General features: G+C 41.6%; 1 protein-coding gene across 9 annotated transcripts in view; it reads right to left on the reverse strand.

Annotated features, from left to right (window-relative positions):
- MKX (mohawk homeobox) overlaps positions 1-27,410 on the reverse strand; it is a 48,269-nt gene that overhangs the window by 15,410 nt on the left and 5,449 nt on the right. For 7 of the 9 annotated variants that reach the window (XM_071805261.1, XM_065831410.2, XM_065831408.2 and 4 more), the window contains 2 exons: positions 22,830-22,983; positions 20,620-20,955 (listed from right to left, as the gene is read on the reverse strand). In XM_071805261.1, coding sequence (XP_071661362.1) covers positions 20,620-20,955; positions 22,830-22,983 — 490 coding nt within the window. Of the gene's footprint in view, positions 1-13,432; positions 13,527-20,619; positions 20,956-22,829; positions 22,984-27,410 lie in introns of all 9 variants that reach the window. The other 2 variants (XM_071805263.1, XM_071805262.1) reach the window with 1 other exon arrangement.

A 27,410-nucleotide genomic window follows, 5' to 3' on the forward strand; every position in this document is an offset into this window, starting at 1 on the left:
TAAACAGCATCTGCAACAATCATATATTTGTATAGATAGTTTCGCATCCTTATGTCCCTTTTAAGAATTAAGATCCTGAATTTCCACTTCTATAGAGAAAAGCAATGAGACAGGAAGCCATGGTTCCAGACATAAATAACATTCATATTTTTTACGGAATAACTATGGTGAAAAAAAATGAGATGCTTTGATCCCTCCAACACAGTCCAACTCTAGATTTGAGCCTTTGGATGGAGGATGAGGACTCTGAGCAGCAACGCAAGCCCGGCAGCTACTACACAAAGGTTTGAAGCTCTGTGAACTGTAATGGTGCATGTTCTCTAATTAACTCGCTGCTATTATTAGTAGTACTTCTGTTTCCACTTTTAAAACAGTAAAGGCTTTTTCTTTCATCTTGCAAGAGTTTTTACTTTTGCCTGTGAGCCAAAGCTTTCCCATAGAGCAATAGCCTATACGTCACCGTTCGTGAAGTTTATGGGGACCTGCAACGGGTCTGCAAAGCAGACACGGCAAATCCCAAGTGTGGACAACATCTGCTTTACTCAGCAACCCTCTCTTACAACAGTGGGCAAACAGACCACGCACCACCAGCGAACACTGTATTTGAGGGTATAGATTCACTAGGGTGCACAAAGGACTCACACACTCTACCTGGTTGTTTGCCACCGTTTTACTTCAGACAAACAAACTAGCAAGGGGTTGGCAAAACCAGCCCCCTGGAGCGCTGCTGAGCGCAGCTCACCCACAGGCAGGGCTGGGCTAGCACGGGCACACACCACCAACCCCAGCCCCAACTCAAGAGGATGCACGTATTTTTAAAACACTCTCCTGACGGTACTTCCCAGGCAACTACCATCTCAGGGAGGAGCATCTTGAGGGATGCTCAGCACACCCTGAGGGCTGTTGACCACCCACAGCCCCATCCACAGCAAGGCTCTCCCCTGTTCTCTCACAACTCGAACACAGCCGGCTGCCACAAGCTGTAGTAACTCAAGGCAAGTCCTGCCGGATGGTCCTAAGCTTTGCAATTAGTACCTGCTGTGCACCCTCCAAACACCCTGAGGTCAACTCCACGGGCTTAGATGACACCTGGCACATTCTGGTTTTATCTTCATTTTTTACAAGACTTATTAGTCTTTACGGTGAAGTAGAAATTCCAGAATAAGATCCAGGACACTGACACTGAGTGTCTGTACCCTTATTCCCCAAGGAGGAGCTGCCCAGAGGAAACAACAAGGTGTCTAAAAATCCTGGCATCACGACCTTTTCCAGATTATTTTGGTTAATGTTAAGAAGCCGCATTGTTCAGCCACACCTGGGAGCAGCGGCTTCTACTTTGTTCCTGAAATCTGCATTTCGGTACAGAGATCAAAGTATAGGAGTGTATAGCCATATCCACTGTTTGCAATTCTCAATTAAAATAGCTTCTTAGTCATGCCATCCTCTTTTCTATCATCTTCCTCTTCTACCTCCTCCCCACTTCCAACTGCATCCTCATTTTACTTTTGCTACTATGATGACGAAAAGAAAACTGAAGCAAGGAGACATTTCTGCTGCAGTTCTTTCAAAAAACATCCAAGGCTACCTGCTGGGATGGTGCTTGGCTTGCAAAGTCAAAGCCACGCTGTTGCAACCCATCAATTTCAAGGTGCTGTGTACGCTTGGCTGCTGGCATTGAACTCCTGTTGCTGTAAGAATTTGTTAGAAACTTTAAAACGGTAATTGCTGCCCCCAAAAAAGGGAGATTGGGAACTATGACTTGTGGGTACAGGGCACAAGGACTTTGGGAAAGTTTCCCCTGGCCACAAAGCTGTGCGCATGTCCTAGCCCTGAATTTGGTACGTGAGCTGGTTTGTGTACAGGACTTAAAAAGTATCCCTTCAAAAGAAGCGCCTTGAAACAGACATATTGGCCATGGATGAGACTCTCTGTAATTACTGAAAGACAAATTTTTGAGCAAGATTTCTATTTGACCTCTGTCCAAAGCCTCCTCGAGACTCCAAATGCTGTGGCGATCTTCAAAATCAAGAGAGCAAAAGGTTTTCTGTTCAAATGATTGGTAATGTCAAAGCAGAAAATCTACGTATTAAAACTAAAGTTTAAATCATACTCCTGTTTGTCAATAAAATCAGACTTGTTTATTTTCATGTCTCAGAGAAAAATAGGATTTGCAGAAAATGTTTAGTAGGAAAATAAGTTTTAGAAAAATGGGCAAAATTTATAAATGGAAGTATTACTTTTTCAAAAATGACAAAAACAGTATCTGGATATGTAGTAGTATGAAATCTACTGCCTAAATGCTATGTTTACTTGCACAGCACATGAAAAAAAAAAAAGGCATTTATAATTCAAGGAAATAAAACTTTTTCTGATTATATAATGAAGCTTCAGATGAGTTTACGGCACTTTGGCTGTTGTTAGCAGATACGTGTAGGATGTTCCTTTACGAAACATTCCTATTTTCTAAGCAGTACAAAGGATGCCCTCCTTTGGGCAAATACACATTTTTCATTTATTTGGAGAAAAAAAAATAAAATTAAACAGAACAAATTTCCAACCAACACTCGTTAATTTGAAACACCAAAAATTCTCCCGTATTGAAAGCAGATTGCTCTGAAGCAATGCTGGTTTTTCAAGGTCATAACAGCACTGACAGAACTCAAAAAAGTTGTAGTCCAACTTGCTTGTGTTCAGCTGTGTTTACTTAGTCTCAATTTGACAAAAGTCTGCCTCTGATTATACATAGCAGTCATCTGCCCACAGATAACTAGATATTACACAAACATTTGGAGGGAATGATACTTGGCTACCATTATTTTTGGAATAATTTACTCTACATCCTGAACTTAAAACACCAAAATGATTCATAACGGTTCTGGGCCCAAGTATTTCCATTTAATAAATAAATTGACCTCTGTGACCTTTGTGGACTTTATATCGTACATGTTAGTGGATTTTAAAAAGGCAATTTATTGTTAAGTATTCTGTATGGCTGGGAAAGGTGGATTTGCGCTGAATTCAGACTAAAGCTGGCGGCACATCTGGTTCACGCAGTGCAGCAGGCCCGAGCCCAGCACCTGCGCGGCAAAGGGCTCAGGTGCTGCTGGAGAGGGGGCTCTGACTCGGATCCAAAGACATCCCGCCCTATCGCAACCTGCCCAGCTCTCTGCTGAGCACGCACCTGCAGTTAAAGCCCCCAACAGCAGAAAACCTAATGGCAGGGCCTGAAATACAAGTGTGTTTTCTATTTCAAATACCTATTTCAGATGTAAACTTAATAGTTTTCTGACTGTTACTTGTAGGAGGAAAAATGAATATATATTGAATGCCAAATTGAAATTTTGCCTTATCTGAGGCAAGTAATTGTTCCGTGACATTTATAAAATAGCTTATATTTTAAAGCAGACATGCAGTATTTCTCTGATGTGGACAGAAATTTCGTCCAGTTAAAGACATTATTTAGCCTAGGGAATTTTGTGTTATAAATTGTACAGGAATCAGGTAAAAACTACTGAATAAATTATAGTCCCTACTCGCATTCCTTTCCTCCTCCTAATTCTCTCCCCTTTAACTCCCTGTCAGCTCGCCAGCAACAACTACCCCAAACAGCACTTCCATGTCAAGCACTGGAAGTATCGAGGGCAATTCAAAGTCCATGAGGGATATTGTTATTGCGGCACATTTGAAGTGGAAGATGTTTCCAGAGTATGGTGATGGATGGAAAAATAAAACCTAGACCAGACAGAAGGTCAGATAGATTAGTTTCTGTAAAGTTAGCATGCTTTCAAAAATGCCTTTTCAATTAGAATACCAAAATTAAGAAAGTCTCTGATGTAATAGGAACCATATGTGTTTGACATATCCAGCTTCTCTATCTTTGACATCTAAATATTCAGTTTAAAGAAAATTAAGACATTTGTTTACAAAGAACTAGTTTATGTGTTTACAAGACTAAGCTGGATGTTTTTAGATGGAGCGATTATATACTAGTCATTTCCCCTAATTTTCCCTTGCTTCAGGAATGAATATTACTGTGAAGAAGGAATGTGTTTTCGATGTGGACAGCTGGAGGTACAGAAAACAGATTTTTGTCACGTGGAACAAATGTAGGAAATTCCTTCTTTACAGGCTGTTTTCTTACAGAGACTAAGTATCAGGAGCTCATTACACCATGATACAAAACCCCACTCATTCAGAAGTGTGCTAATGATTGCAACCTAAAGAAGAGTTAATTCAGATGGAATCCAGGAAAATGAGGCAGCACAGAAACCTCATCAGCAGTCCAATCACATGACAAAATGCGAGGCATCTCCAAAGCCAATGCCTGCCAAAAAAAGAAAGGCTGCTGCAAGAAAAATACTTTCACAGCTTGATATCTGGGTCTTGTGACTGCTATCCAAACAAGGAGTAAAAGTGGTACTATATAAAGTGGCAGGGTAAACAGAACCACCCACTCGTCATCACCAATTATGTTTTTAATTCAGAGAAATTCTGTTTCTTTAAAAAATGATGGGAGAAAAAGAAGCAAAACCTTTTGTTGAACTTGAAAATTATATGTATAATCTGATCTGGCTTGACATATTTTAGGTTCATGTATATTGTGAACTATATAGGAATGCATGATTTGCCATGCAGGATCAGACTATCAGTCCATCCTGGGTAATGTCCTTTCTGTGCTACTGACCAAGGCTCATCTCAGAGGAGGACAGATCAGTAGCCCTCAGCCAACTATGCAACAGGTTAGTAAGATTTTTCTGCCTGCAACATATAGATGATGACTTGAAAAATTTTCAAACAGGGGATTTGATCTGCAAAATTTACAGAAAGGAGTAGACCTGGGAGAAGTGCAAACTTTCAGGAATGCTGGGTCAGAGAACCCTTCACTTTTGGCCAAACTGTCTTACAGCAGCCTGAAAAGTAGTTACAGTTTTCAAACTGGGTCTTGGTGGGATTCACCAAAGTCTGGGATGGGTATAATTAAGCCAAAGTATGAAAAAAACTTCTATACTTTCGTGTCCAGCTTAGTCAGGGACCAAGAAACTGGGAAATTAATAACCACACACCCCACACAAACAGACACCCCCACTGCCACCAGAACTAGAGTATTTCCCAGTCCTAGACTAAGTTCTGTTTTTTCCTCGAGTTCTGAGCAACAGTTTGGACTAATTTGCTTTGTATTCTAAGCAAGGTCATGCCCTTTTCTGGAATTTCTGTATTTGCTCTTACCCTGTATAACACTGAAAAAAATGCCAAGGCATAGTAATCAGACTCAGAGGTGCCTTCCAAGAAGAGTGGTAAAATATATATCTTGAATGGTATCTACCCTTGTTTGTCAAACACTTTGAAAGCAAGAAATGTCAAATTTCTCATTTTGAATTGTGAAAAATGCTAATATCTCCTATGCTTCCCTCATTTATTCTAGAGTCCTTCCCAGTTACACTCCAGATTCCTACCGGTATTTCCATCACGTCTGCTTCCTCAGTATTTTTTCTTCTTCCCTTCATCGCTGTGATCTCCTTTCTTCTTCCTTCCACTGCATTGCTCTCTCCCTTCCTCTTCCTTTCAATTCTTGTCCTATTTCTGCATTCCCCTTTTCTTGTCCTCTCTCAGCATTTTTCTCTCTTTACAATCTTCCGAAAGTTTCTGTTCTTTGTTTCCCCACTTGTATTTATTTCCTGGCTGTGAGTTTTCCTTTTTCCATTCACCCCCATCCTTTGCGTCTATCTTTTGCCTCCCAGAGCTAAAATGATACTCCAGCCATAATCTACCTGAAAAGCGAGGTACATCTTTTAAGTCAATTGTCCGTACTAAAGGGATGGAAAGTATCTCAAAAAGAGCTAAATGACTATTCCAGTAACTGCCCTGGACAAACAAGTGTAGCTTCCATTGACAGCTGGAGGAGTTCAGCGCCTGAGTCAAGTTACTCCCCATTTGCTACTAGTCATTGTTCTGTGTGAGAGCCCTGTTATAGCAATTTGTCCCCACACCAGGGCATGGAGAGACAGACAGAATTTCTTGCAGTGGCCGCAGGGTGTTGGTGATGAGAAAAACAACTCAGATACTGTAAGCCCTTTCTTCACTCTTAACTGAGAATGGCACTTAACATAAATGAAAACTTTGTTGAAACTTAAAAGACCAGGGAAGAGGTCTGTATAAATACAGAGACAGTTATGCAGCACTTCACCCCCTGTATTCTGCTGGATCTCTAAGAAAATAACAAAACATAGCAAGAAGAGTTCCTTGTATGGCATGCATCATGTACTTAATATCACAACTAATGAAAATCTCTGTCTTGGTTTCAAGTGAAAGCGGTTTAACATGTTCTGAAAGGACAGAATTACACCACACAAGCAATTAGGTCAAGAGGATAAAAAGACTAAGTACCATTGATTCCCTGAACTTCTTGAGATCCGCCCATCGACAGTAAATGTTTTCTTTCCAAGACGAAAAAAGCTAACAGAAACATGCACTAGAAACTACCTTTATGGCCAGTTCTCCAGAGGAAATACTGGGGAATGCTTTCATTTTTTTATGATTAATGTATCCCTCCTGTATCATCCCCCGGTCAAAAGCCCTGTTCCCCCATTCCAGCTGGTGCAGCCCGGACAAGTTGGAGCTGCCTATGCACAGCCAAATCCAACGTGCACATCCGATTTTTCAAAGTTTTCTCTGTTTGCTTTGTCTCCCTCTTTTTACATTGCTTCTGGTCAATTTGTGTGTGTGGTTTTGCTGCCCTCACCGCACTTCAACTGCTTGCTGGGCAGGCACAGCAGTTCCACATAAGGCATGCAGGGATGAGAAGCATTCCTTGATTTTCCTTTGCACAGTAACTTGCATGACATTTGATCATACACAGAGATTAAGTCATTCATGAATAGGACCCAAAGGGAGGAATGACTCCAGAAAAACAACCCTCCTCGCTGCTAGTGCAGCATCCAGGACTCTGCAGTCATTACTGTCACACTTACAGTTCGTAGCCGATCTGGCGAAGCGAGGAATCCAACTGCAGGCTCTGTGGTTTAAATAAAATGCATCTACAGCAGCTTGATCAATGTTTAAAAATGTTCCATGTTATTTTAGTCCAAGGACAAGCTTTGAAAATGAAAACTTTGGCTTTAATTACAGATTAAAAGTGAAACTTGTTTAAAAAGAATGCTGTTCTGAGAAGAACAGTAATAGACATGATTTAAAATTTAAAACTCATTTTTCTGTCTCTTGGCATGTGACAAGCTTCCTTGTAAATATTTAAAACAAAAGTTTGAAAGCGATTATTTTGTGGACAGTATTTAGGGTGCTTCTGCCGTGCTGTCGCGGATCTTTGGCGTAGCTCAACTTTTTCCCACATTTATGTTTTCAAGTTAAAATAAGTGTCAGATTTTGATGCATGTTGCAATGGCCAAAAAAGAACCACATCTGCAACTTTTACCTCCTTTTCTCATATATTTTGTTACTACATTTGTGATGCAGTTCATGTCACCACCTTACACAAAATGCAAAGGGTTTATTCCAGATCAGCTCCAAGCAATGCAATCCCAAAGCGGTTAGGTGCTGCAATGGAGAAGCTGCTGATCTTGGGATGGTTTTCAGCAACAATTGCCCATCTGAAAATCATTAGTGCATAGCAGTGGATTTTCCACATGTGCATATGCTGGACAAGCAGGTTGCCCTTGAAGTATGGTTCCCCAGGGAAGGAAGGAAAGCCCAGAGAAAAGTATTCTATTGTCAGATCACGGTTTCACCAGAGCCAGACAAAAATATGGTCAGGCATTCACTTGGCTGCTCTGCTGGCAAAACTATAGGGTACCAAAATGAAGACAGCTAATGAAGAAGGCAAAGAAGGAAGCTCAGGAAGAAGATCTTAAAGGAGTACAGATAGAATTTCTCTTTTAAAAAATCCCAACTAGGGCTAAGTATGCACTTTTAATGAGGTTCATATTACTGACCTTTATTTGTATAAGGCAAGAAAGGTTTAGAATAGGTAGTATTTTCCCAATGAAGTATCTCATCTTTTAATTCAGCTGTGTTTGAAGCACCAATGAGAAAGTATTGAAGGAGCCTAAATAAAAAAGGGTATGCATATAACTAGGCAGTATTTGACATTTAATGCCCCATTAATCGATAATTTGGCTTGAAGGAGGAAAAAAGTTGGCAAAAGGGAATGGAATTCTTTAGCTCCTTGTTTTACTTAAGAAAAATTCCCAATGGGCTTCACTTAAACAAAGAACTTTAGTTTTCCACTGGAAAGACAAAAAGAAAATCTTGGTCTAGCATGTCCTGCCACATGCTTTAGCTACACAGTAAAAGAGTATGTACTTGGATCCCAGGCACATTTCAAAAGTGTAGTATTTATTAGCTGCTCTGTTGCCAAGTTCCACTATTATCATTTTATTATAACTAAGGTATATTTTTACTAACTAAATTATATTTTGGTCTTTAGTTTAAGCATTTGAAGGTCTCGGAGTGTCACGTACAGATGACATACAATATATCGCATGAATTTGTTGATTTTCTCTCTATTCCTCTCCTCTCCAAACAGCTACCCTATCTGTGATCTCAGGGCATTTGACTTTCCTAAACTCATAATCCAGCTCTAAAGATATGAGGGGTCAAGGGAGCAAAATCCTTGGATGGAGCAGAGCTCGCCCAGGATGAAGGTGAGTCCTGTTACTGGAAAACCCATGGCACACACGTCCCTTGCACTCCAAGGGGCAGCGCAAACCCACCTCTCCCCACTACCCCCTTCAGATCCCTTGCTCCAACCCTCCTCTGCTGCCCTTCACCCAGCTCACCCAGACCTGGCTTTTTGCTGAGATCTCCTGCTTCCAGCCAAGGCCACAGGCTGGTTTTTTTGCATGCAGGAGGTGTTGCATGGTGGGACACAGCCTCTCTGTGGGTCACAGTTAGCAGGGACCAGCTGCTCAAGCCAAGTTTGTCCAACCAGAGCCATGTCCCACACTCCCCATTAAAGGATTTTTGGTCCAGCAGGAGCATGGAGCCACTGCCTGGAGGCTGTTGGGATGGGCCAGAAGGATGTGGCCATATGGCAGGACAGGGTTTTGGTGGGCTCATATGGGACTGGGTGTTGCCACTGCTCTAGGCAGGGAAGGGATGTCTCCAAGCAGCCACGACACCCGTAGAGAGATGACATAGCTCCTCAAACCTCAGCAAGTACAGCAGTACCGTGGGGCTGAATAAAGCCTTTATTTTTCCTATTTTGTGCAAGGAATGAAGGAAGAGCAGTACCCAAGTATGAGCACTTACATTCTCTGAGGGTCACCGTCTTTGATCTGTGAGCAAAGATCCCACTGAAAGCAGCTGGAGTTCACCAAATGAAGTTTGGAAAGTTTTACAAACACATGAACGTTGTGTGTCAAACCATGTAGCATGCTCTGGGGCCAAAACACTCAAAAAACAGACCAGATCTTGGCACACTGGATTTTTGCTTTGTCCAACATCAAGCATTTCCAAAGGTTTGGTTTTAAAACATCCGAGTGCCAGTCCCTTGATTATCAGATGAAGCTGAAGGCACTTTGAGTCCGACATCAGATGTAATTATTAGCCCCTTTTGAATTAACAGGGCAGAGAATCAGGGATGTGAAGTACAGAGGACTGAGAAATATTGATGACCTTTTCTCTCTATAGATTCACAACAAATGTAACAAACACAAATTAATGTTTATGTGTGCTTGTAGCCAGGAGAAATTATCACTCACAGCCTCATTAAACGAGGAGTAAAAACAGCAGCAGAAATGCTGGGAGACAGTCCTAAAAGGAAAACGGGCTTATAAAGACACCTGCCATTTTTTAAAATTTAAAATGTTTAAACAAGCATTTCTTTACTTTGGTTTACCCAGCCAAAAGGCCTTTGAATAAAACAAAGGATCAGTGGGATCAGTACCTGCAGGTCAGCCTCGTCTTCTCTGCTGACCTCCACTAATAGGATTTTGGGCTTTGTTGGGCAAGCTGGAGGTGAGGTACAGGATTTGAGAGGGAGATATCATTTGTGGATAACACCATTGGGACCCTCTTTTCCTCTGCCGTGGTGAACTACTGCACAGCTCTAAGCTGAAGGAGTAAGTCCAGCAAAACTGACAGGCAGCAAGCTTGAATTCCATAGACATCAACATCATAATAGAATGCTGAGGAAATATGTGTACATGTATATTTGCATGTGCATATATATATATATACGAAAGATATATGAAAGATATATGAAAGACTGTAGAGTTTACAAACACCACTACTGTCTCTGGAGCTGGCCAGAGCAGGACAGCTTTTCAGGGGATCCTCCCCGCTTCAAAAAGTGTCTTTAAACATCCAGTACGACCAAGATTCAGTAATTAGGAAGCCCATAACAGTGCAATAACCAAGTGCTACATCAGGTAAACAATATGAGAGGAAGAAAAGTAGGACAATTAATTTCAGTGTGCTCATGTAAAGGGCAACCCATCACCTTGGGGCTGCTCTGCCTGAGCAAAGCTGCCACAAATAGTGGGGAGCAGACAGTGCAATCTGAACACCAGCTCCAGGCTGTTCCCCGAGCAGCCACTGGTCCAGACTCCCCATGGCTCGGCCCACAATGGGGCAAAGCCAGACACTGCTCTTTTGGGTGAGAAGAGCACTTAGAAGAGCAAGGAATGAAAAGTCTCCCTAGAGTCAACGGCTGAGAGAAATTCTCCAGCACACCAAGATCTCATTAAAACTGCCCACAGTGTCTAGCCCACAAAGTACATCTAGTGCAAGGAGTGAAATCCTGCTGCTGTTTTGCAATGCATTACAAAATACCTTGGCTAGCATAAAGAATTTGAGGCAATTTGCTTCTGAAGAGCCAGGTTGTGAAGAGCCTTCATTTTTCCAGCAAACTGAATTTAAGTTGACAAATAGTAACTGAGAGAAAAAAAAGCTTGACAAAGTAAAGGGGAGATGGAGAAACCGACAACATTTAACTTGATCTTCAATGGTGTAAATCTGTCAATACCCACGAATGACCACAAGGCCATATGCCAGTTTTTACTCTGAGATACGGTAACTAAGACATTTGGCTGGTACCTCACATTGGAAAGAAAGTTTTTACATTTAGAAATGTAAAACATTGTAACATTTAAGGAATTTTGGCTACAGCCCACTAGCCAGCCTTCCCCAGCTTCAGCTAAGGGATTATTTTGAGCGTTGCTTTGCTTTTCATGCATCTGTTGCCTAAATCAATGTGGAGGCATGAGGGAGGGACTAAAAATTGGCCCTAGAAATAGCAGTATATTTTAGTGTCATAACTGAGAGTCTTGGCAATCCCTTTTAACTTGAAATGTCAGTGCCATACCAAATGATCTGGTCATCATAACCTCAACTTCTGGTCATCAGTGAAAGAACAGAGATAGAGTCTCCAACATCAGGTTTCAAGGCCACTGTGAAAAATTAAGGAAAACACATTTCATGGCTTGTTGGAATTTCGCTTTACCTATTTTTGTGTGTTTCTTTTCAGTTGTTCCAGCTCTAGCTGTTTATCTGATCTCTTTCTGTTTGAATTGTTTTTACTTTTTCCAGATTTTCTACAATGCAGTTTACTTCTCCAATTTACTTTCCTGCTTTAAACTCCTTCTTCTTTTTTTGTAGCTCACATAAAACTCACTTATATTATACAAGCCTCCTGCGTGCTTGGACTGTTAGGACATATTTCTCCTTTAACAAATTTTACATGGCTATCTGATGCCAATTTAATGCCGTAAAGCATAAAAGACCTCAAATGGTCTTTAGTATCACTGATAATTTCCACATCTACCTACTGTACCTCATATTCAAATTTTTAAGTTTGGAGTGAAGTGGATTAAATAAAACAGACTCAACTCTGCTTCTCTCTTTCTGGACAATTAGAAACCGAACTTCACAGATGAAGGGACATTCTTCCAGACCAGGTGTTTTTATGAGCACTGCCTTCTTCCATCAGGATGGCAAAGTCTCATACACAAACAATACCCATTGGATCCCCACATTTTCCCAATACAATCAAGGAGTTTTCCGAGTGGTCGGGTATAAAGTCATCCACAGCCGATCATCAGTCCACATAGAGATTCCAGCTTCCCCCTTCAATCCACTGCTCAAATCGTGCCAGCTCCCCCCTCCTAAAGCTTCTCTGTGAATACACATGGAAGATCAGAAGTCTGGTCTCACTAAACTGCTTTTATCATTATGTTTCTGGTATTCGCATTATGGACAAATGACCTAAAAAATTTCAGTTAAACACATAAAGGAGTTTTTTTAAGTTACACAATTACTTTCAAAAACCACAAACCTGCAAAGGGAAATAGGATTTACTGGATCAGATAAGATTACTAGTCTATCTGGTCAGACACATTCAGTGTAGTGTTTTAGAAAATAAAAATAAAATGGGAAGAAGTGATGGTCACTAAAGCTATTTTTGCAATTCATTACTGAATCAGTTTTGAAGGTATTTTAAGAAGAATCCAATTTAAAATCCCATTCAAAAGAAAACAAGCTGGTCTTTTTATTTCCCTATTTTTTTCTATTACAATCAATAGGTAAATTCTATTGTTTGCATCAGTGTGAATACAATTTCTGATGCTACCTGGGAGTGATCAAATCCCCTTTGGAGAAAGACCCTGCAGAGTTTCAAGTGTTCGCCACCCACATCGAAATATTGCCATGGTAAGGAAAACGTATGTCCTGTGCATGAAGGCAAATGCAGAAAACCCCAAAACATTATCTTTATTGATTGAATACAAACAAACTGCTTTGCACTACTCTCACCATGGACATAAAAAATTTCAAACTCCGGGAACGCTGAGAAGCTAATAGTTTTATTCGGCAGTCATCATGCTGCAAATTTACAAGCCTAGCTCGGATGGTTATTACTGGGATGTACCTGCTTAAATCCCTTCCACAGATGGGAGAATGAACACTGCCTGTGCCAAGTTTCAGTCTGGATTGAATTTTTACAGCTGGGTCATAAATTTGTGGATTAAAAGGGTCCTAATGGAAACACAGATACAGCCTTAACTACAGCAACATGAACAGCAGCACTGTAACACTGCGTGGGGGACAGTCCGCACTACAAGCACAATCTACCAGGACATTACCCAAAGTCGCATTATTTCTCCCCAGCAGCGGAAGGAGGCCGGGACACACAGGAACCCCACGCCACGTATGAAGTTTCAATTCAGATGTTTTTCCAGAAAGAAGTGAAATTTTTATGGGCTCACCATGCCTTTAAATTTACTGCCCCAGAATGCGAAAAGTCCAGCTCTCATCCCCCTACTGCTACCGCCCCCTCCCCGTCTGTGCCTGACTTTCCCGCACCCCGTCCCCTCCTGGTCACCTCTTGCTGTATTGCACACAGATGAGTGTGTTATTAAGTGTCACCAAAGACAGCAGTTCCTTGTGAAGGAGATGATAGATTTCACATGTAAAAATAACTCACTGCTTTTTGTCCCTGTAATGTTTGTTCTCCACGCAGGTGCCACAGACAGATGTCTCGGTGCAGGGGCTGAGCTGGCTGGAGACCCAGGTGAGCCCTGAGGAGCAGAACGGGCACATTTCGGTGTTGGAGCCTGCGCAAGTCTTGCTCGCAACTGAGCAGCAGGGTGATCTGCCTCCAGCCATGGCTTTGCACTCAAAAGCGCTTTCCAAAGAGTGATATAAAAAGTGTGTGATTTCAAAGCCAGTCCTGATGGGCTGATAACACACACTTGTGTGTTTCTGTCTTTGCAAACAGTCTTGTGTTTTGTTCCTCTTTTTCCCTCTTTCTTGTTTAAAATTGTGCCATATTTTTCATGTTCATTAGCCAGGCTACGGGGACAAACCACAGGACGCAAACCTGTGCTCCTGCCCACTGCTGCACCGCTCCATCCCTGGCTGCCGCACCAGCCTGCAGCTCCCAGGGCTTTCTGCTGCTCCACTCCTGTCACCTCACCTCCTTATCTGTCCTGCTCATTTGAGTAGTGCTGCCTTTTGCAAAGCACCCAGCTGCTCGCAGAGGTGGGTGTGCAAGGCTGAGGATCCCTGAATTGGTGCAAAAGCCAGGCCAGCTGACGTGCTGCAAGGCAGCGTTGAAGCCTGATGTCTGGTGTAAGAGATCTGCACAGAAATTTGGCTACTGGGGAAAAACATGCTCAGGCAGTGGAAGAGGAGAAGCAATCACATCCATTTCCCTAAATCAGTTTTCCCAAGCTGTAGTTTCACACACTCTTTAAATACTCCTTAAATTAACTGCTAATTTTCGTACTAATTTCCCTATTATATTCATTACTAGCAATGCAGTCTACTGCTAAAACGGGAAAACAGTCTGATTTACGACCATGTGCTTTTCCATGCACATAATTTCCTGAAACATTCACATTTGGGCTAGCCCCAGGTTTTAAGACCAAGCATAATTTTGAAGACATTTTGAACAATGGGAAAATGGGGATAAATATTTCTTTCTCTTTGATCACACACCTTCACTAAATGATGAAGGCCCAAGGCTTGCCAGGGAACAGCCCTGACTAGGGCCTGGAGCATTGGCTAACTCTAAAAAGGAATATTAAAATATATAGTTGTTAGCAATTGGTGACAGCACCATACATTTTTCCTGCTGTGTCTGAGAGAGGTCTTGGGCAAGCGCAGGGGTCTGCTGCTTTTTTGGCCGCTGCTTCGAATATTTGCGTTAGGGAAATTTTAATGGTCTCAGAGATACAGAGGCGGATTGCTGTACCGGCACGGGTAGCAGCAACCTGCGGCCATGGAAACATGGCTCATCCCCTGAATTTTTTTGGTCTGTCTGATTTTTTGGTCAGATGTTGTCATCTTTTCCATTTCAAATCATTCATGCAAGAACATCTCATTCTCTGCGATGATAAAGCTGTCAGGAGTCATGAGACGTGCTGCCCTGAAGCAAACTGACTTGAAGAAAATCCTCTGCAGCCAAACAACTGTGTCGAGCCAGTTTTTACTGGAGTATGTGGAAAATTTGCCGTGACACCAACAGAAGCAAAACCAGCAGAGGCGCACATGCACGGCCTCTGCCCTGTGGGGTCTCCGCAGCAATTACACCCAAATTGTATTCACATAGTACACTGCAATTAGAAGCTCAGCTGACCCGCACACAGCCCAGTCTCCAGAATCTTTAATATTTTGAGTCCAAAAAACCAACAAAAAAGGCCCAAAATATTCATACCCATTTGCATCTGAAAACAAACAGATAAAACAAGGATGTACAATGTTTGCACCCAGCACCTGTGAGAAAACAAGTGCTCCCTTTTCCCAAAAAAACTGACTATTAAAAGCAGGGAGTGGAGAGAAATGGCTCAGAAGAGCCAGCACTGCCAGGAGTGCAGGTTCTCCTGCTGGCGGGTGCTCGGCCTCCGGCGCCGTCGATGGTCCCAGCGCCCCCAGCACTCTCCTCCTCTGTTCCCCCACCTGAGACACTTTCTGGTTGAAACTGCTACCTTTCCACAAAAAAAAGATTCTGTTTTGATGAAGCACCATTTTCCAGGGTCAGGAGGAAATAATCCCAACCCATTCCACTTGCAGCTCAAACACTGAGAAACTGAGAAACTAAAGGGAATTAGAAAGAAAAAATAGCTTATTTGATTTTCGCTGTTCAAACTGAAAGAAATGCAGAAAGTGAACAAACAGCTTAACTTGCAGGGAGTGGGCAGGATCTTTAAAATTCTCAAGTTTGGGCTATCACATCTGGTATATTAAACATGACACTGTCCCTGTAGTAAAGCCATTTCCTTTTAATCTTTCTTTAGAAAAAAAAAAAACAACGGAACAGCAAATTAAACGCAATCCTCAACTCTCAGTTCCATGCTATTTCAGTGTTGACGAATCGGGTCATGTAATAATAAAATTCCTGCAGAAATACGATCTCAGCTGTGTAACCGTCAAATTGCAGTTATGCTGCTGTGTGCATTTAATACTGTACTTGACACTCCCCTTTTCCATTTCACTTCTGGATGACATTAGGATCTGCAACAAGGACCTCCTTCAGCTCTCCCAGGTTACCATTTATTTTAAAGTATCCCAAAGGACTCCAGTACAGTTTAGATCAAACCTGCAGAAGTCACTGGTGCTAGTGGTTTTTGCAGGTCCCTTGAGTTATTTCTGAAAACAGGTTTCATTGTGTTCATATTATGCTTTTAAATTTTATAGCTCGTTTTTAAATTACATGTTAATTTCTAAAAATGTTAAATTGCGAGGAAAAGTTGGCAAAGACCACACAAAATCACAGCACTGCTCTGCAGCTTGCGTGTGTCTCTATACAGTACTTATGTGCATGGCTATACCCTTCCACATAAGTGCTGTGTAGGAATGTGGGCCTGATCCTGCAGCGTGCTGAGGGTCTCACCAGAGGTGCTCAGTGTGCTGCAGTAAATGTAACAGGATCATGCTTTATAAATCACAAACTTTGCAGCCTTCAAATGAAAGAAAGAAAGGAAGGAGAGAGGAAAGAAAAAGGCAGCAGTAATGAAAACGTCAGAAACCCAATATGCTCCTGAATATAAACATCTAAAAATAGAGATCAAACATCTTCAAAAATCAATTCAAGTCATTCAAGAGTTTTTTTAAAGCCACCCTCCTTTCTTGGCCTGCAAGTCTTTAGTTTCCTCACTATTTTTATTTGTTCTGGCTTTTCTACTGTACTAAGTAACACAGAAAGTGAAATCAATGAAAATCTGCCTACATTAAAAACAGTTAGAAAACTCCCTCTATTGCCATTTCATCTCTCTCTGATTTTAATTTTTCCTTTCATTCACCAAACGCAGCTCACCAGACAGTGATATCCCAGGAAGCTGGGATTTTTCATTTCCTTGCAATGTAACGATGCAGAACATTTTGTTTCTGCAGGTAACTGGTGACAGGGTACTCGCAGAGCAGTGCAGCGTGATTACAAAGTCAGCAGTTCAGTGATCCCTAAACCAAAGACTGACATTGCCGCTTTAGATTTACATCCAGCCTCACTATAAACATTATTTCATCTTTTCCTTACAGATTTCTGGAGCGCTTGCTGCAGTCATACTGCTGTTTCTGCATGCATTTGTACAACAAATAAAGATAGGCAAGTCTGGTTTTAGTTATTCCTGTCACAGGGTGAACCTGCTGTGAATGACAGCATGCCGAGGAGTTAATGAAAACTTGTTCTCCAATGCGGATTTTTAACTAAACAAAAACACTGAGCCAAGCCTTTCAGTGGTCAGTTTAAGAAACATATTTGACAAATTATATATGTTTATATATTATACCTGCACTAGGATCAATCCAAACTGAAATCTTCTGCCTTAAGTGAACGCATTCACGTTATATACATAAGCGTATTAGCTTACAACAGAAACGCTTACATATGTGACATACCCGAGCACCGCTGCACTTTTTCCCGGCTGCTCCGTTCTCCCAAGGTGGGTCCCCAGATCCCCGGCCACCCAACTGGAGCAGGACAGAGCGGCTGGGGAGGCAGCAGCGCAGGCACCGCATCTGCAAGGGACCCGGCTTGGGGTTTGCTGCTCCCGCCCCAGCACTACGGCTGCTGCCCAGGAGCTCGCAATAACCCCACAGAGGTAAAAAGCGACCGGTCGCTGGTTCTATAGCCTGCCCTTGATCTTTACAGGCGATTTCCCAGTTGCATGAAGCGAGAGCAGCATATGGTCCCGTGTTTATAAGCATGTTAATGACCAAAATGGGAAACTGTACAACCCGTTTTCCTTATAAACTTTAAACTGCAATTTCTTGATTTTGTCGTTGGACGCTGCACTCATACCCTGTTAATTTGGCGCAGACTGTTGAGATGCACATGACCGCGCTGAGCCTGGGCACTGGGAGAGCAAAGTTGCTCAGACACACTGATGTACCTACAATCAGGGAGCAGCCCAAAACACGAACCAGATGCAGTGATCTGGTACTCATGATCTGCTACAAAAAGTTGCTTGTCCAGGGAAACACAATAAAGAATTTGCCTCAACACCAATGACTGCTTGCTCTTAGAAGCATGGCAACCTTGCCAAACATTTCTCAAAAGTGAAGTGTCAATCAGTTTTTACTCTGTGCTTTTTGACATACTGCTCAAAATGTCTTCATTAACTAAAATATCTAGTAGGGACTTCATAACTCTGTTTCAACTGCTTTGGATTAAAAATTAGCTGTTTCACTTCACAAAAAAAATATGGTGGGGACCTCCCTATAAATAGTAATATCTCACTTAAAAACATACTTGCTGCTTTCAAGAGGGTATGAGTGGTACAGACAGCCATATCCTGTTATTTTGCTTAGCAAAACAGATTGCAACTATTTTTGAGAACACAGATACAGGTCTACTACATGACAGCACGGAGAAGTACCATTTCAGATGTTGAAATCAGAGAAAAAAGACATAAAAAATTAAGATGCCCTTATTTTTCTCTTCCTATCTAACCATCATTTGGACAGTCTCACCTATTTGTAAATAGGTTTCATGAACAGATGATAACTTGAAAATATCTGCTTTTTTCATGAAGGGCTCAATTCCTGCATGTTACAATATCACTAGAAAATCATTAATGTGACTCTAATCTTGCAGCTGAAAAAACCCCTATTTGTACCTATTATTTCCTGAATGTGCACACATACAGAGGAAGAATATACCAAATAATATAGTGTGTGCACATGATCTTTTTCTTTTCACCAGCAGGCAACTGCTTCTCTGCTTTTGAAGAGTAAAAAAGAATAAAACCAGCTGGTGCATTCTCATCAAAGGCCATAGCACTTTCAACTGTTAACAAAGATATTTAAGAACTGACTTCAATATGATCCCAAAAGTAGTTCCAGGAATGTCAGTTATGAACTTTAAGGACAAATGTACTGGTTTTGAGTCATTCCAGCCCAGCCTGTGAACTCACGCAGTTACAGTGTGCCTGTCTCAGCCTTCTCATTAAAGACCGTATTTTTTTCAGTGCAGCTTGAAACTTGGCAAGGAGAACTTAATCCAGTAGCACATTCATTACACTTTTTAAAAAGTCATTGTGTCCATTTTTAAGCTATGGTATAAAAGTACAGAAAAACAGAAGTTTACATATCTGAGCTGCTGCATCTGTTCTTGAGTAACTTTTCACTTAAAAATAAAACTTGGCAGACAATATGCCCATAATGCAGACCAAATGCACTTGGTATGTTGGAAAAAAAAAAAAGCTAAATAAATAGAGTTAATTTTGAAACTTATTCATTGTGCCTGCACTATTCTTGCTCCCAACAAGATCCTGTTTCTTCACTCAGCCCCACTGCCCCCTCAGTCATCCCCTGACAATGTGCAGGCACCAATGTCCTCCCACCTCCACCAGAGCATTCTGCCTCCTGAAATTCTTGTGCCCCCACCAGAGGGACAAAAAAAATCACCTGAAATGTGCCAGGAAAGAAGGGCAAAAGCTGCAAACTTGAGAGGCTGCAGAGGCGAGAGGCACCTGAACCTGCCTGCCAGGAAAGCCGAGGAGAACCAAGTACAACATCTAAATCTATATTAACTTTAGTGCAAAGCCCTCCAGTACTTTTCAGCAATATCCATCCGTCCCAAACACAATGTTGCCCACAGGGTGGTCCCTGGCAGAATAACCGCCCCAAAACGGCCCTGGGACAATGTGAAGGGCTGCTGTGATGGGTGGAAACCCTGAGATGCTGGCAAAGACCTCCAGAGCTGGGGATGCGAAACTTCAACTGTTTCTAAGACAAGGGGACAGCCTTTGCCTTACATCCCCAAAGACATACAGAACAAGCTTCACGAGAGAAGCCTTCCAGCAGCCTCTGCCCCACAGGGACCTGAGCAAGTCCTGATCTTGCTCTTATTTACAGTAATTTACTGGCACGAACCAGGCAGTCCCACGTGCCCTCCTCTGACTGGTAACACAGTGAACGATATAAATCACGCTTTTATTTTTCTATCGAGAAGACAAAAATAAATTATTCGTAACTCTTAGAAAAAAACATTAAGCCAAGATATTTTATGGCCAAGTCTGTGGCCCCTTAGCTCAGCGTGCTGTGTCTGGACAGTGAGGCAGAAAATGATCTAAATTAACCCACGTGTTTTTAAAGAGACACACTAAAGGGCCACTCTGTGGAGAAGGCACTCTGAGGACAGAAAAGATGCTGTACAACAGGGAAAGTTGTTCATGTGCACTCCAATCTGGGACATGTGGCTCATGTAAGTGCCCCAAACTGCCACCTTGAAATTTCAAAGCCCTTCTCTTACTCCTGGCTGGGGCCATGGGGTACTTTAGTCCTCCCCTAGTCCTCCCTTGTCATACTAGAATGCTCTTCATTCTTCTCCTTCTTTAGGCTTGTCTTAGTGCTGACAAAAACAGTTCATAAGTGTAATTGCAAAAATCATCCCCATAGCTCCATTCAAAAAGAAAACCAGCTTCATTAGTGGTTAATAACACCATTTAACTCCAATACTGCAGGTACAACTTCTCCAGTGAATAAAAGGATGGACAGGAGTTATTCACTCCCATGTGAGAGGACGGACAGGAGTGATCTACTCTCATACAAGAGGACAGGCAGGAGTTATCAACTCTCATAAAAGGCACAGTCAGGTGACACTCATCCCAGGTGACACCATCCACCAGATCTGGCTGTAGTAGAAATGATACAGAAGGAATCTCTTACCTGTCCGGTAGACAAAATTGCCCTCTGTCTCTGATGACGACGGAGACACCAATTCTTCCTCAAATTCATTGGAACTAAATGAACCAGAGTGATTCCTTTGCCTTGTTTTTTCCATCATAGCTGCGTTAGTAGCCATGACATGTCTCAATGAGTCATTTAGGTAACGATTCAATAAGCTGCTTTTGTATTTGGGGGGTGACACGTAATCCTCATTGGCACTTGTTTCTGGTCTTACTCCTGTTTTTATTACTGAACTTTCAGTTTTAATCACAGTATGATGAACTGGTTTGTTATATCCCCCTTCATTCATATGATTTCTTGGAGGATTTTCTCCATCTGAAAACAAAACAACAAAGATACAGTAATACATCAAATACCTAATAGTTAAGAAAAGGACTTCTCTACATGTTTTAAATTGCTATAAATATAATGAAAACTAGACAACAACTTTATACTTCAGAATTAGACAATGATTTAACTGTCCTGCAACCAATCTTTCAAAGGGAAATGTATACCAAATAAATGTGAGTACAAACAGAAATTGGAACAAAGAGAATTGAAACTGAGGGCAAAGAGAAACATAATCTTCTAAAAACTCACATACAGATTTCTGACAATGTTCTGTAGTATTTGTTCCTGTCAATGTATCTCCATGTCACAATAGACTAAACCAAAGGACCCACAGATATAACTAATACAAATATTCTATTAAAAAATATAGGGTGCTATTTAAAAAATTCCTGCATCTGTTAATTTGGATAAGAAGGAGAACTTCAGTGCACATTTTAAGGAAAACATTGTCTTGTAAAATACATCACAGAATCACAGAATGTAAGGGATTAGAAGGGACCTCAAATGATCATCCAGTCCAATCCCCCTGCCGGAGCAGGAACACCCAGATAAGGTTACACAGGAAGGTGTCCAGGTGGGTTTGAATGTCTCCAGAGTAGGAGACTCCACAACCCCCCTGGGCAGCCTGTTCCAGTGCTCTGTCACCCTCACTGAGAAGAAGTTTTTTCTCAAATTTAAGCGGAACCTATTGTGTTCCAGTTTGAACCCATTACTCCTTGTCCTACTGTTGGTTGTCACCGAGAAGAGCCTGGTTCCATCCTCGTGGCACTCACCCTTTATATATTTATAAACATTAATAAGGTCACCCCTCAGTCTCCTCTTCTCCAAACTGAAGAGACCCAGCTCCCTCAGCCTTTCCTCATAAGGGAGATGCTCCACTCCCTTAATCATCTTTGTTGCCCTGTGCTGGACTCTCTCCAGCAGTTCCCTGTCCTTCTTGAACTGAGGGGTCCAGAACTGGACACAATATTCCAGGTGTGGTCTCACCAGGGCAGAGTAGAGGGGAAGGAAAACCTCTCTCGACCTACTGACAACCCCCCTTCTAATACACCCCAGGATGCCATTGGCCTTCCTGGCCACAAAGGCACAGTGCTGGCTCATGGTCATCCTGCTGTCCACCAGGACCCCCAGGTCCCTTTCCCCTACACTGCTCTCTAACAGGTTGTTCCCCAACTTATACTGGAACCTGGGGTTGTTCCTGCCCAGATGCAAGACTCTACACCTGCCCTTGTTATATTTCATTAATTTTTTCCCTGCCCAACTCTCCAGCCTGTCCAGGTCTCTGGATGGCAGCACAGCCTTCTGGCGTGTCAGCCACTCCTCCCAGCTTGGTGTCATCAGCAAACTTGCTGATAGTACACTCAATTCCCTCATCCAAATCATTGATGACATAAAATAAGTAACAATAATAATAAGTTCACCTTAAATAAGCCCTGCTCAAGTTCATCAGATTCTCTTGTTAATGATGTGATATTGCTATAACCCTTCCATCACAGAAAGTAACAGGGAAGAGATTTCTCATTTCTTTAGACCAACAAATGTAATCAATTCTTTCCTTTAATGCAGACTAAAGGAACAGGCTTGTAGAAATGAATTAACTAACAATTATCTTTCTAATAACAATGTTATATGAAACGGGCAAATAACATGCAGCCAGACTGTCACTGTGATTAACCTATACAATCCCACTTTGCAAGGCTGCACGGTAGTGGGGGGCCAAAAATGGCACCTAATTCACAAAAAGCAAAGGCAGATCCACTGAGGGTGTTTTGTGAGAAATCAGAGCTAACTCAGGGTACCTGATACTTCCAAAATATTTCTTAATCAGTTGAAAACTGATAAAAAGAGCATCAACAAACCTTCAGAGCATGAGTCATCGCTGCTCACACTGAGTCGTTCAGCATTTCCTTGAACATATTTGTTATACAGTTTTATTCGTAAAGCCCAGCTAAGATCTGGTTGCCTGACAGTATTCTTCAGGCGACGCCTTGCATTGGCAAACCAGTTTGATACCTGCACAAAAATGAATGGATTAGTTTCTCTTGAAAATGATGCAGATAAATCTAATGCACAGAGTTTTCATGAGCTTTATGTATGTCTAAGAAAAGGGCAAACGAGGGAAACTTAAACAGGAGTCCATGAAACTATCACTGAGCAGAGCAGGAACCTCAGACAAAAGGCAGGTTCAGGCTTCCCACACTTCACCAGTGCTAGCAAACCCTCATTATTAACAAGATTTTAATTAAGGTGTCCCAAAAGACTCATTTTATATTAATCTTTCTTTTTTTTTTTTTGATTTTGAAGATAATGCCCTGAACTTTCAATATTAACCTTCAATATATTAATAACATCCTAAATTAAAACTAATAACTAATGTTTGGTAATTTGCCTTGGACATTTATGTAGGCTATAATAAGGTTGTTGAACAGGAAACCCATTCTGAATTTGGTTACATAAAAGCCCAAATCGTCCCTCGTGCTTTATCAGTACTCTGACAGGTAGTGGGTATCAAGAAAGTCTTACACAGAATACAACATACTCTGAGTCACTGCAGAAATCAGGCATTTGCTCTACAAAGCAGCAGCTTTAATGAACTCTTTCTGTTGTGGAAACCCTAAAAACCAATGAGGGTGCAGATTCCTCACAAGATGACTACGGAACAACAGACTGGCTTGTCTTTCTTCTCAGCTGCAGAGCATTTTCTGGAGTTTGACATTGTGAAACAGATACATGTTAGCACCCTTCTAGCATACGGGGTCACCCCAAAGTCAGGCTCAACCACAAGGACTTCACAGGGCCTTAGGCACCAAACAGGCAAAAGTGCACATTATAGTCCCCTGTGCCCACAGTGCTAATCGAACCACCAAATGGGATGCGTGTACTTGCAGTGACTTTGCACGAAAGCATACCTGAGAAAATGCTGGCCTTGATTCTGTTGTTACTTGAAAATATATAAAATAGGAAATACTCATATTGACACAGTGACCTTACCATAACCTTACTAAAGCATGAGCAGAGGCAAGGTACCTACACTCTTAACAATATTTGTTTAACGATAAATCAGGTCTTAAAAATGCTATTTATTACTTGCAGGAATAAGTGTTTTGACGTGACCTCTGCAAGAAGGAGGCAGAGTAGCATGACTTTCAAAGGAGAATGGAAAGGATGCCAGGAGTCCATAGTTCCCCTCACATCTTTGTGTTGTGAAAGTGCACACAGAGGAACCTGGAGACTACTTGCAGCCATATTCTGACCTAGGAATGATCATACAATTTAATTTATATTAACCTGCAAAGCAAGCTAACACATGGTTTATCAATGCATGCTACCCCACCTACTAGAGAGTCAAACTGTAGACCTCAGTGTTGGATTTTGGCCCTGTTTTGTCACCTGTCTATTGTAGCTAAGGTTCTCTAAATCACACGGAAATATTTGGCTAATTATTCTGAATCAATAATCTCTTCAAGGGTGATTATGAGAAAAATAAACACTATCTGTTTAAAGGAAAAACAAAACTTCTATTCTGAGTCTCATCTAGAATTTAGCAGTGATGCCTTAAGCCCATCAGTTTGATTTTACTTAAAATCACATTTACATGGAACAGGGTTCCACCAAAAACACAGTGAGCCCTAGATCAGTGCTTATACGCCAAACACATAACTTTACAAACCATGTAGTTTTCTATGACTGGTTAGAAGACCAAAACTATAGCTGGCAAAGAGTAAGCAATTTTCATTCTCTTCCAAAGCTACTTGTTTATATTGATCATGTTGACACAGCGATCATTATAGTAAACCAGAAAAGGTGGGCTGGAATCTATCCCCTTTCTAATGCCCTTAACAAACTCACTGCAGACTGCTTAGCTGAAGCAGCAGTCACCTGGCTGCTGCATGATTTAGTGTAACTCTGAAATCAAGTATGTAATGATAGAGATGGATCAATCCAGGGTCCCACTGAATATTATAGCAGTTACTGCAGCATCTTACAAAACCAACAGCTTTCCAAGCTCTCACAAGAAAGATTTCATTATGCTCCATTTCATTACATATTGAAATATTTCATCAGTGAAGTGTCATGTACAGAAAAGAAAGATAGGGTAGTATTAATGTGACTCATACATAAGAGCAATTAAATTTAGCAGGAGTGATTTTTGCATGGTACTCTTGGTTTATTTTGGGCTCATTCTTCCCATGCCAGTGCTCTGCTTTCTGCATATCAATACGAAAAGATGAGTCATATTTTAAGTCTTCTCCTATGAAAGGAGGATATAGTAGTATTTGATCATTAAGAAAGAACCTGAAGTCAGCATTTAAGAGAGGAGCTTTCGGCTAAAGCGCAAAGCAGCAAACTCACTCCAGAAACTCTTGTCACAAATGCAATTACAGCAAGATCCATTAAAGCCCGAGGAAACTTAGGCAAATCCAAATTTCTAGGCTAGATCTATAGCATGGTATGTCAGGCTGCTTTCCTGCTCTTGGACACTGGTGTATGTTGCTGGAAAGTCCTGATCTCTAAGACATCAAGAGGTTGAACACATCTCCCACTCTCCAGCCCTGGACAACCTCCAGATGTGTGGGCTGGAAGAGGCTTCATGGCCACAGGTTGGACCAGGCTGCACGCTCAGCCAAACTCCAGCCACCGCCAGGGTTCTGGTAGGAACCTCCTGGCTCCTTTAAAGCCAATGACAATTTTGTCACTAATTTCAACCAGCCCCAAATGTTGCCCTGTGTACCCATGTGGTCTTTAAAAAGTCAGGTGCCTACTGCTGTAGGTCCCACTCACTACAAATGCCTGTTTGCACCACACTTAAGCTGTTACAAAAAGAAACAACCAAAGCTGCCAAAAGCCATCCATCCTTCACCATGATCCCAAGTTACCTCCAAAAATAATAAAAAACCCAAAACAATTATATACATACAAGCCAGTGGGAAAACCCTTGTCTGAGAAACCTCCCAGAGAACTAGGTATCTCGAAAAAATGCATGATGAAACTCATTATTCTTATAAAGTAACCATCATGTAGTTCTTCAAGAAGTAAAAGAGAAAACCCAAGGAGAATGATAATAGATTTCCAGCTTTCCAGCATTCATATTTTACAGCAGCTCAGTCATTCCCAAAGAGCATCAGGCACTTAGATCGGCATAATGAAATATTGACCCTCTTGCCTGGCTTCTGAAAGGACTCTTCAATTTTATTGTAATTTGTTCTGCTTCACTGCTTAAGAGCGGCCAAAGTTTCAGAAAGGGAACAGAAACCAAGCAATTCTCCTCCTCCAGTAATCCAGATATGCCTTTATGAATCTGAATACTATTAAATCCATAGCAGCACATGACCAATATATTAATCCTAGTATTGCAAAAACTTCTCTGCAACAATATGGCCATTCATATTTCTTTCTGGAAGGAATATACAGCCTCTTTTTTATTTCACAAGAACATCTAAACTGAAATTTAAAATAAAATAAATCAAGCACTGTGGTAATAATATGAATGAAAATGTAGCATATTAATAGGATAAATTATTGGATTCTAAGTTGGAATCTAATTGGAGTAAAACATAAAATGCCTTTTCAAACTATATTGCTTTTTTGGTTTCCTGCTTTGGCAGTTGGGGAACTAGAAAACTTTGGACTGTTGCACTGAAAGCTGCAATAACATTCGCCTTGAGGACTCCCGAAGACCTTGTTGGCCTGCTCAGGAATAAGGCAACCCAGAATTTGCCTCAGGTTTTGTTACTACTTCTTAAGAAAAAAGATGATTTATGATTCCTGTGAAATCCTACCTTCTCAAAAGAGTTTGACTTCCCTTCTGCAGCACTGTCAGACACACAGCTTGAACAGCCCCCTGCTGTCCCACTGCACCCCAGCACAGGCAGCTAAGCCAAAGTAATAGTGAGGTAAATAAAAATCAGCCAACTGGGTGACAGCAAAACTAATGAAAATAGAATTGTGGAAGATCTGACATACAGATACTGTCCTAATAATAACAGTAGAAAACAGGGCTGGATGATCACCTCTGTGTCTCACAGAAGGATCAGTTTTATACACACCATAGTCCTGCAAAAGCTCCTTTGGATAGATGGTACATACTGGAATAAGTTTCATTAGGCAAAAGTAAAGCAGAAGGAGAAGATTTACATCAATATTACTGTGACAACATCATCTTCCAGGCAGCTGCTGAAGACCTTTTCCAAGACAAGCAGTCAGGTGAAAAACAAACCCCAACCATTCATTCCCTAACCAGTATTTGGCGGAAACTCGAAGGGATTTTCAACAGTATCTTTTGTCCTCCCTCGGGTTTCCAACGACAAGGTGTCAGCACACGAGGGATGCTGGGAAGAGGTAACAGCTGTCAGCAGACAACAGCCTCCACAAGAGAGGAAAGCTGTGGGGGCAAGTGTGTGTTCCCACCAAGAGTGAACTCCGCAGGACAGCACCGAGAA

The sequence above is a fragment of the Patagioenas fasciata genome, chromosome 2 (assembly GCF_037038585.1).
Source record: "Patagioenas fasciata isolate bPatFas1 chromosome 2, bPatFas1.hap1, whole genome shotgun sequence".
In the NCBI taxonomy this organism is placed as follows: Eukaryota; Metazoa; Chordata; class Aves; order Columbiformes; family Columbidae; genus Patagioenas; species Patagioenas fasciata.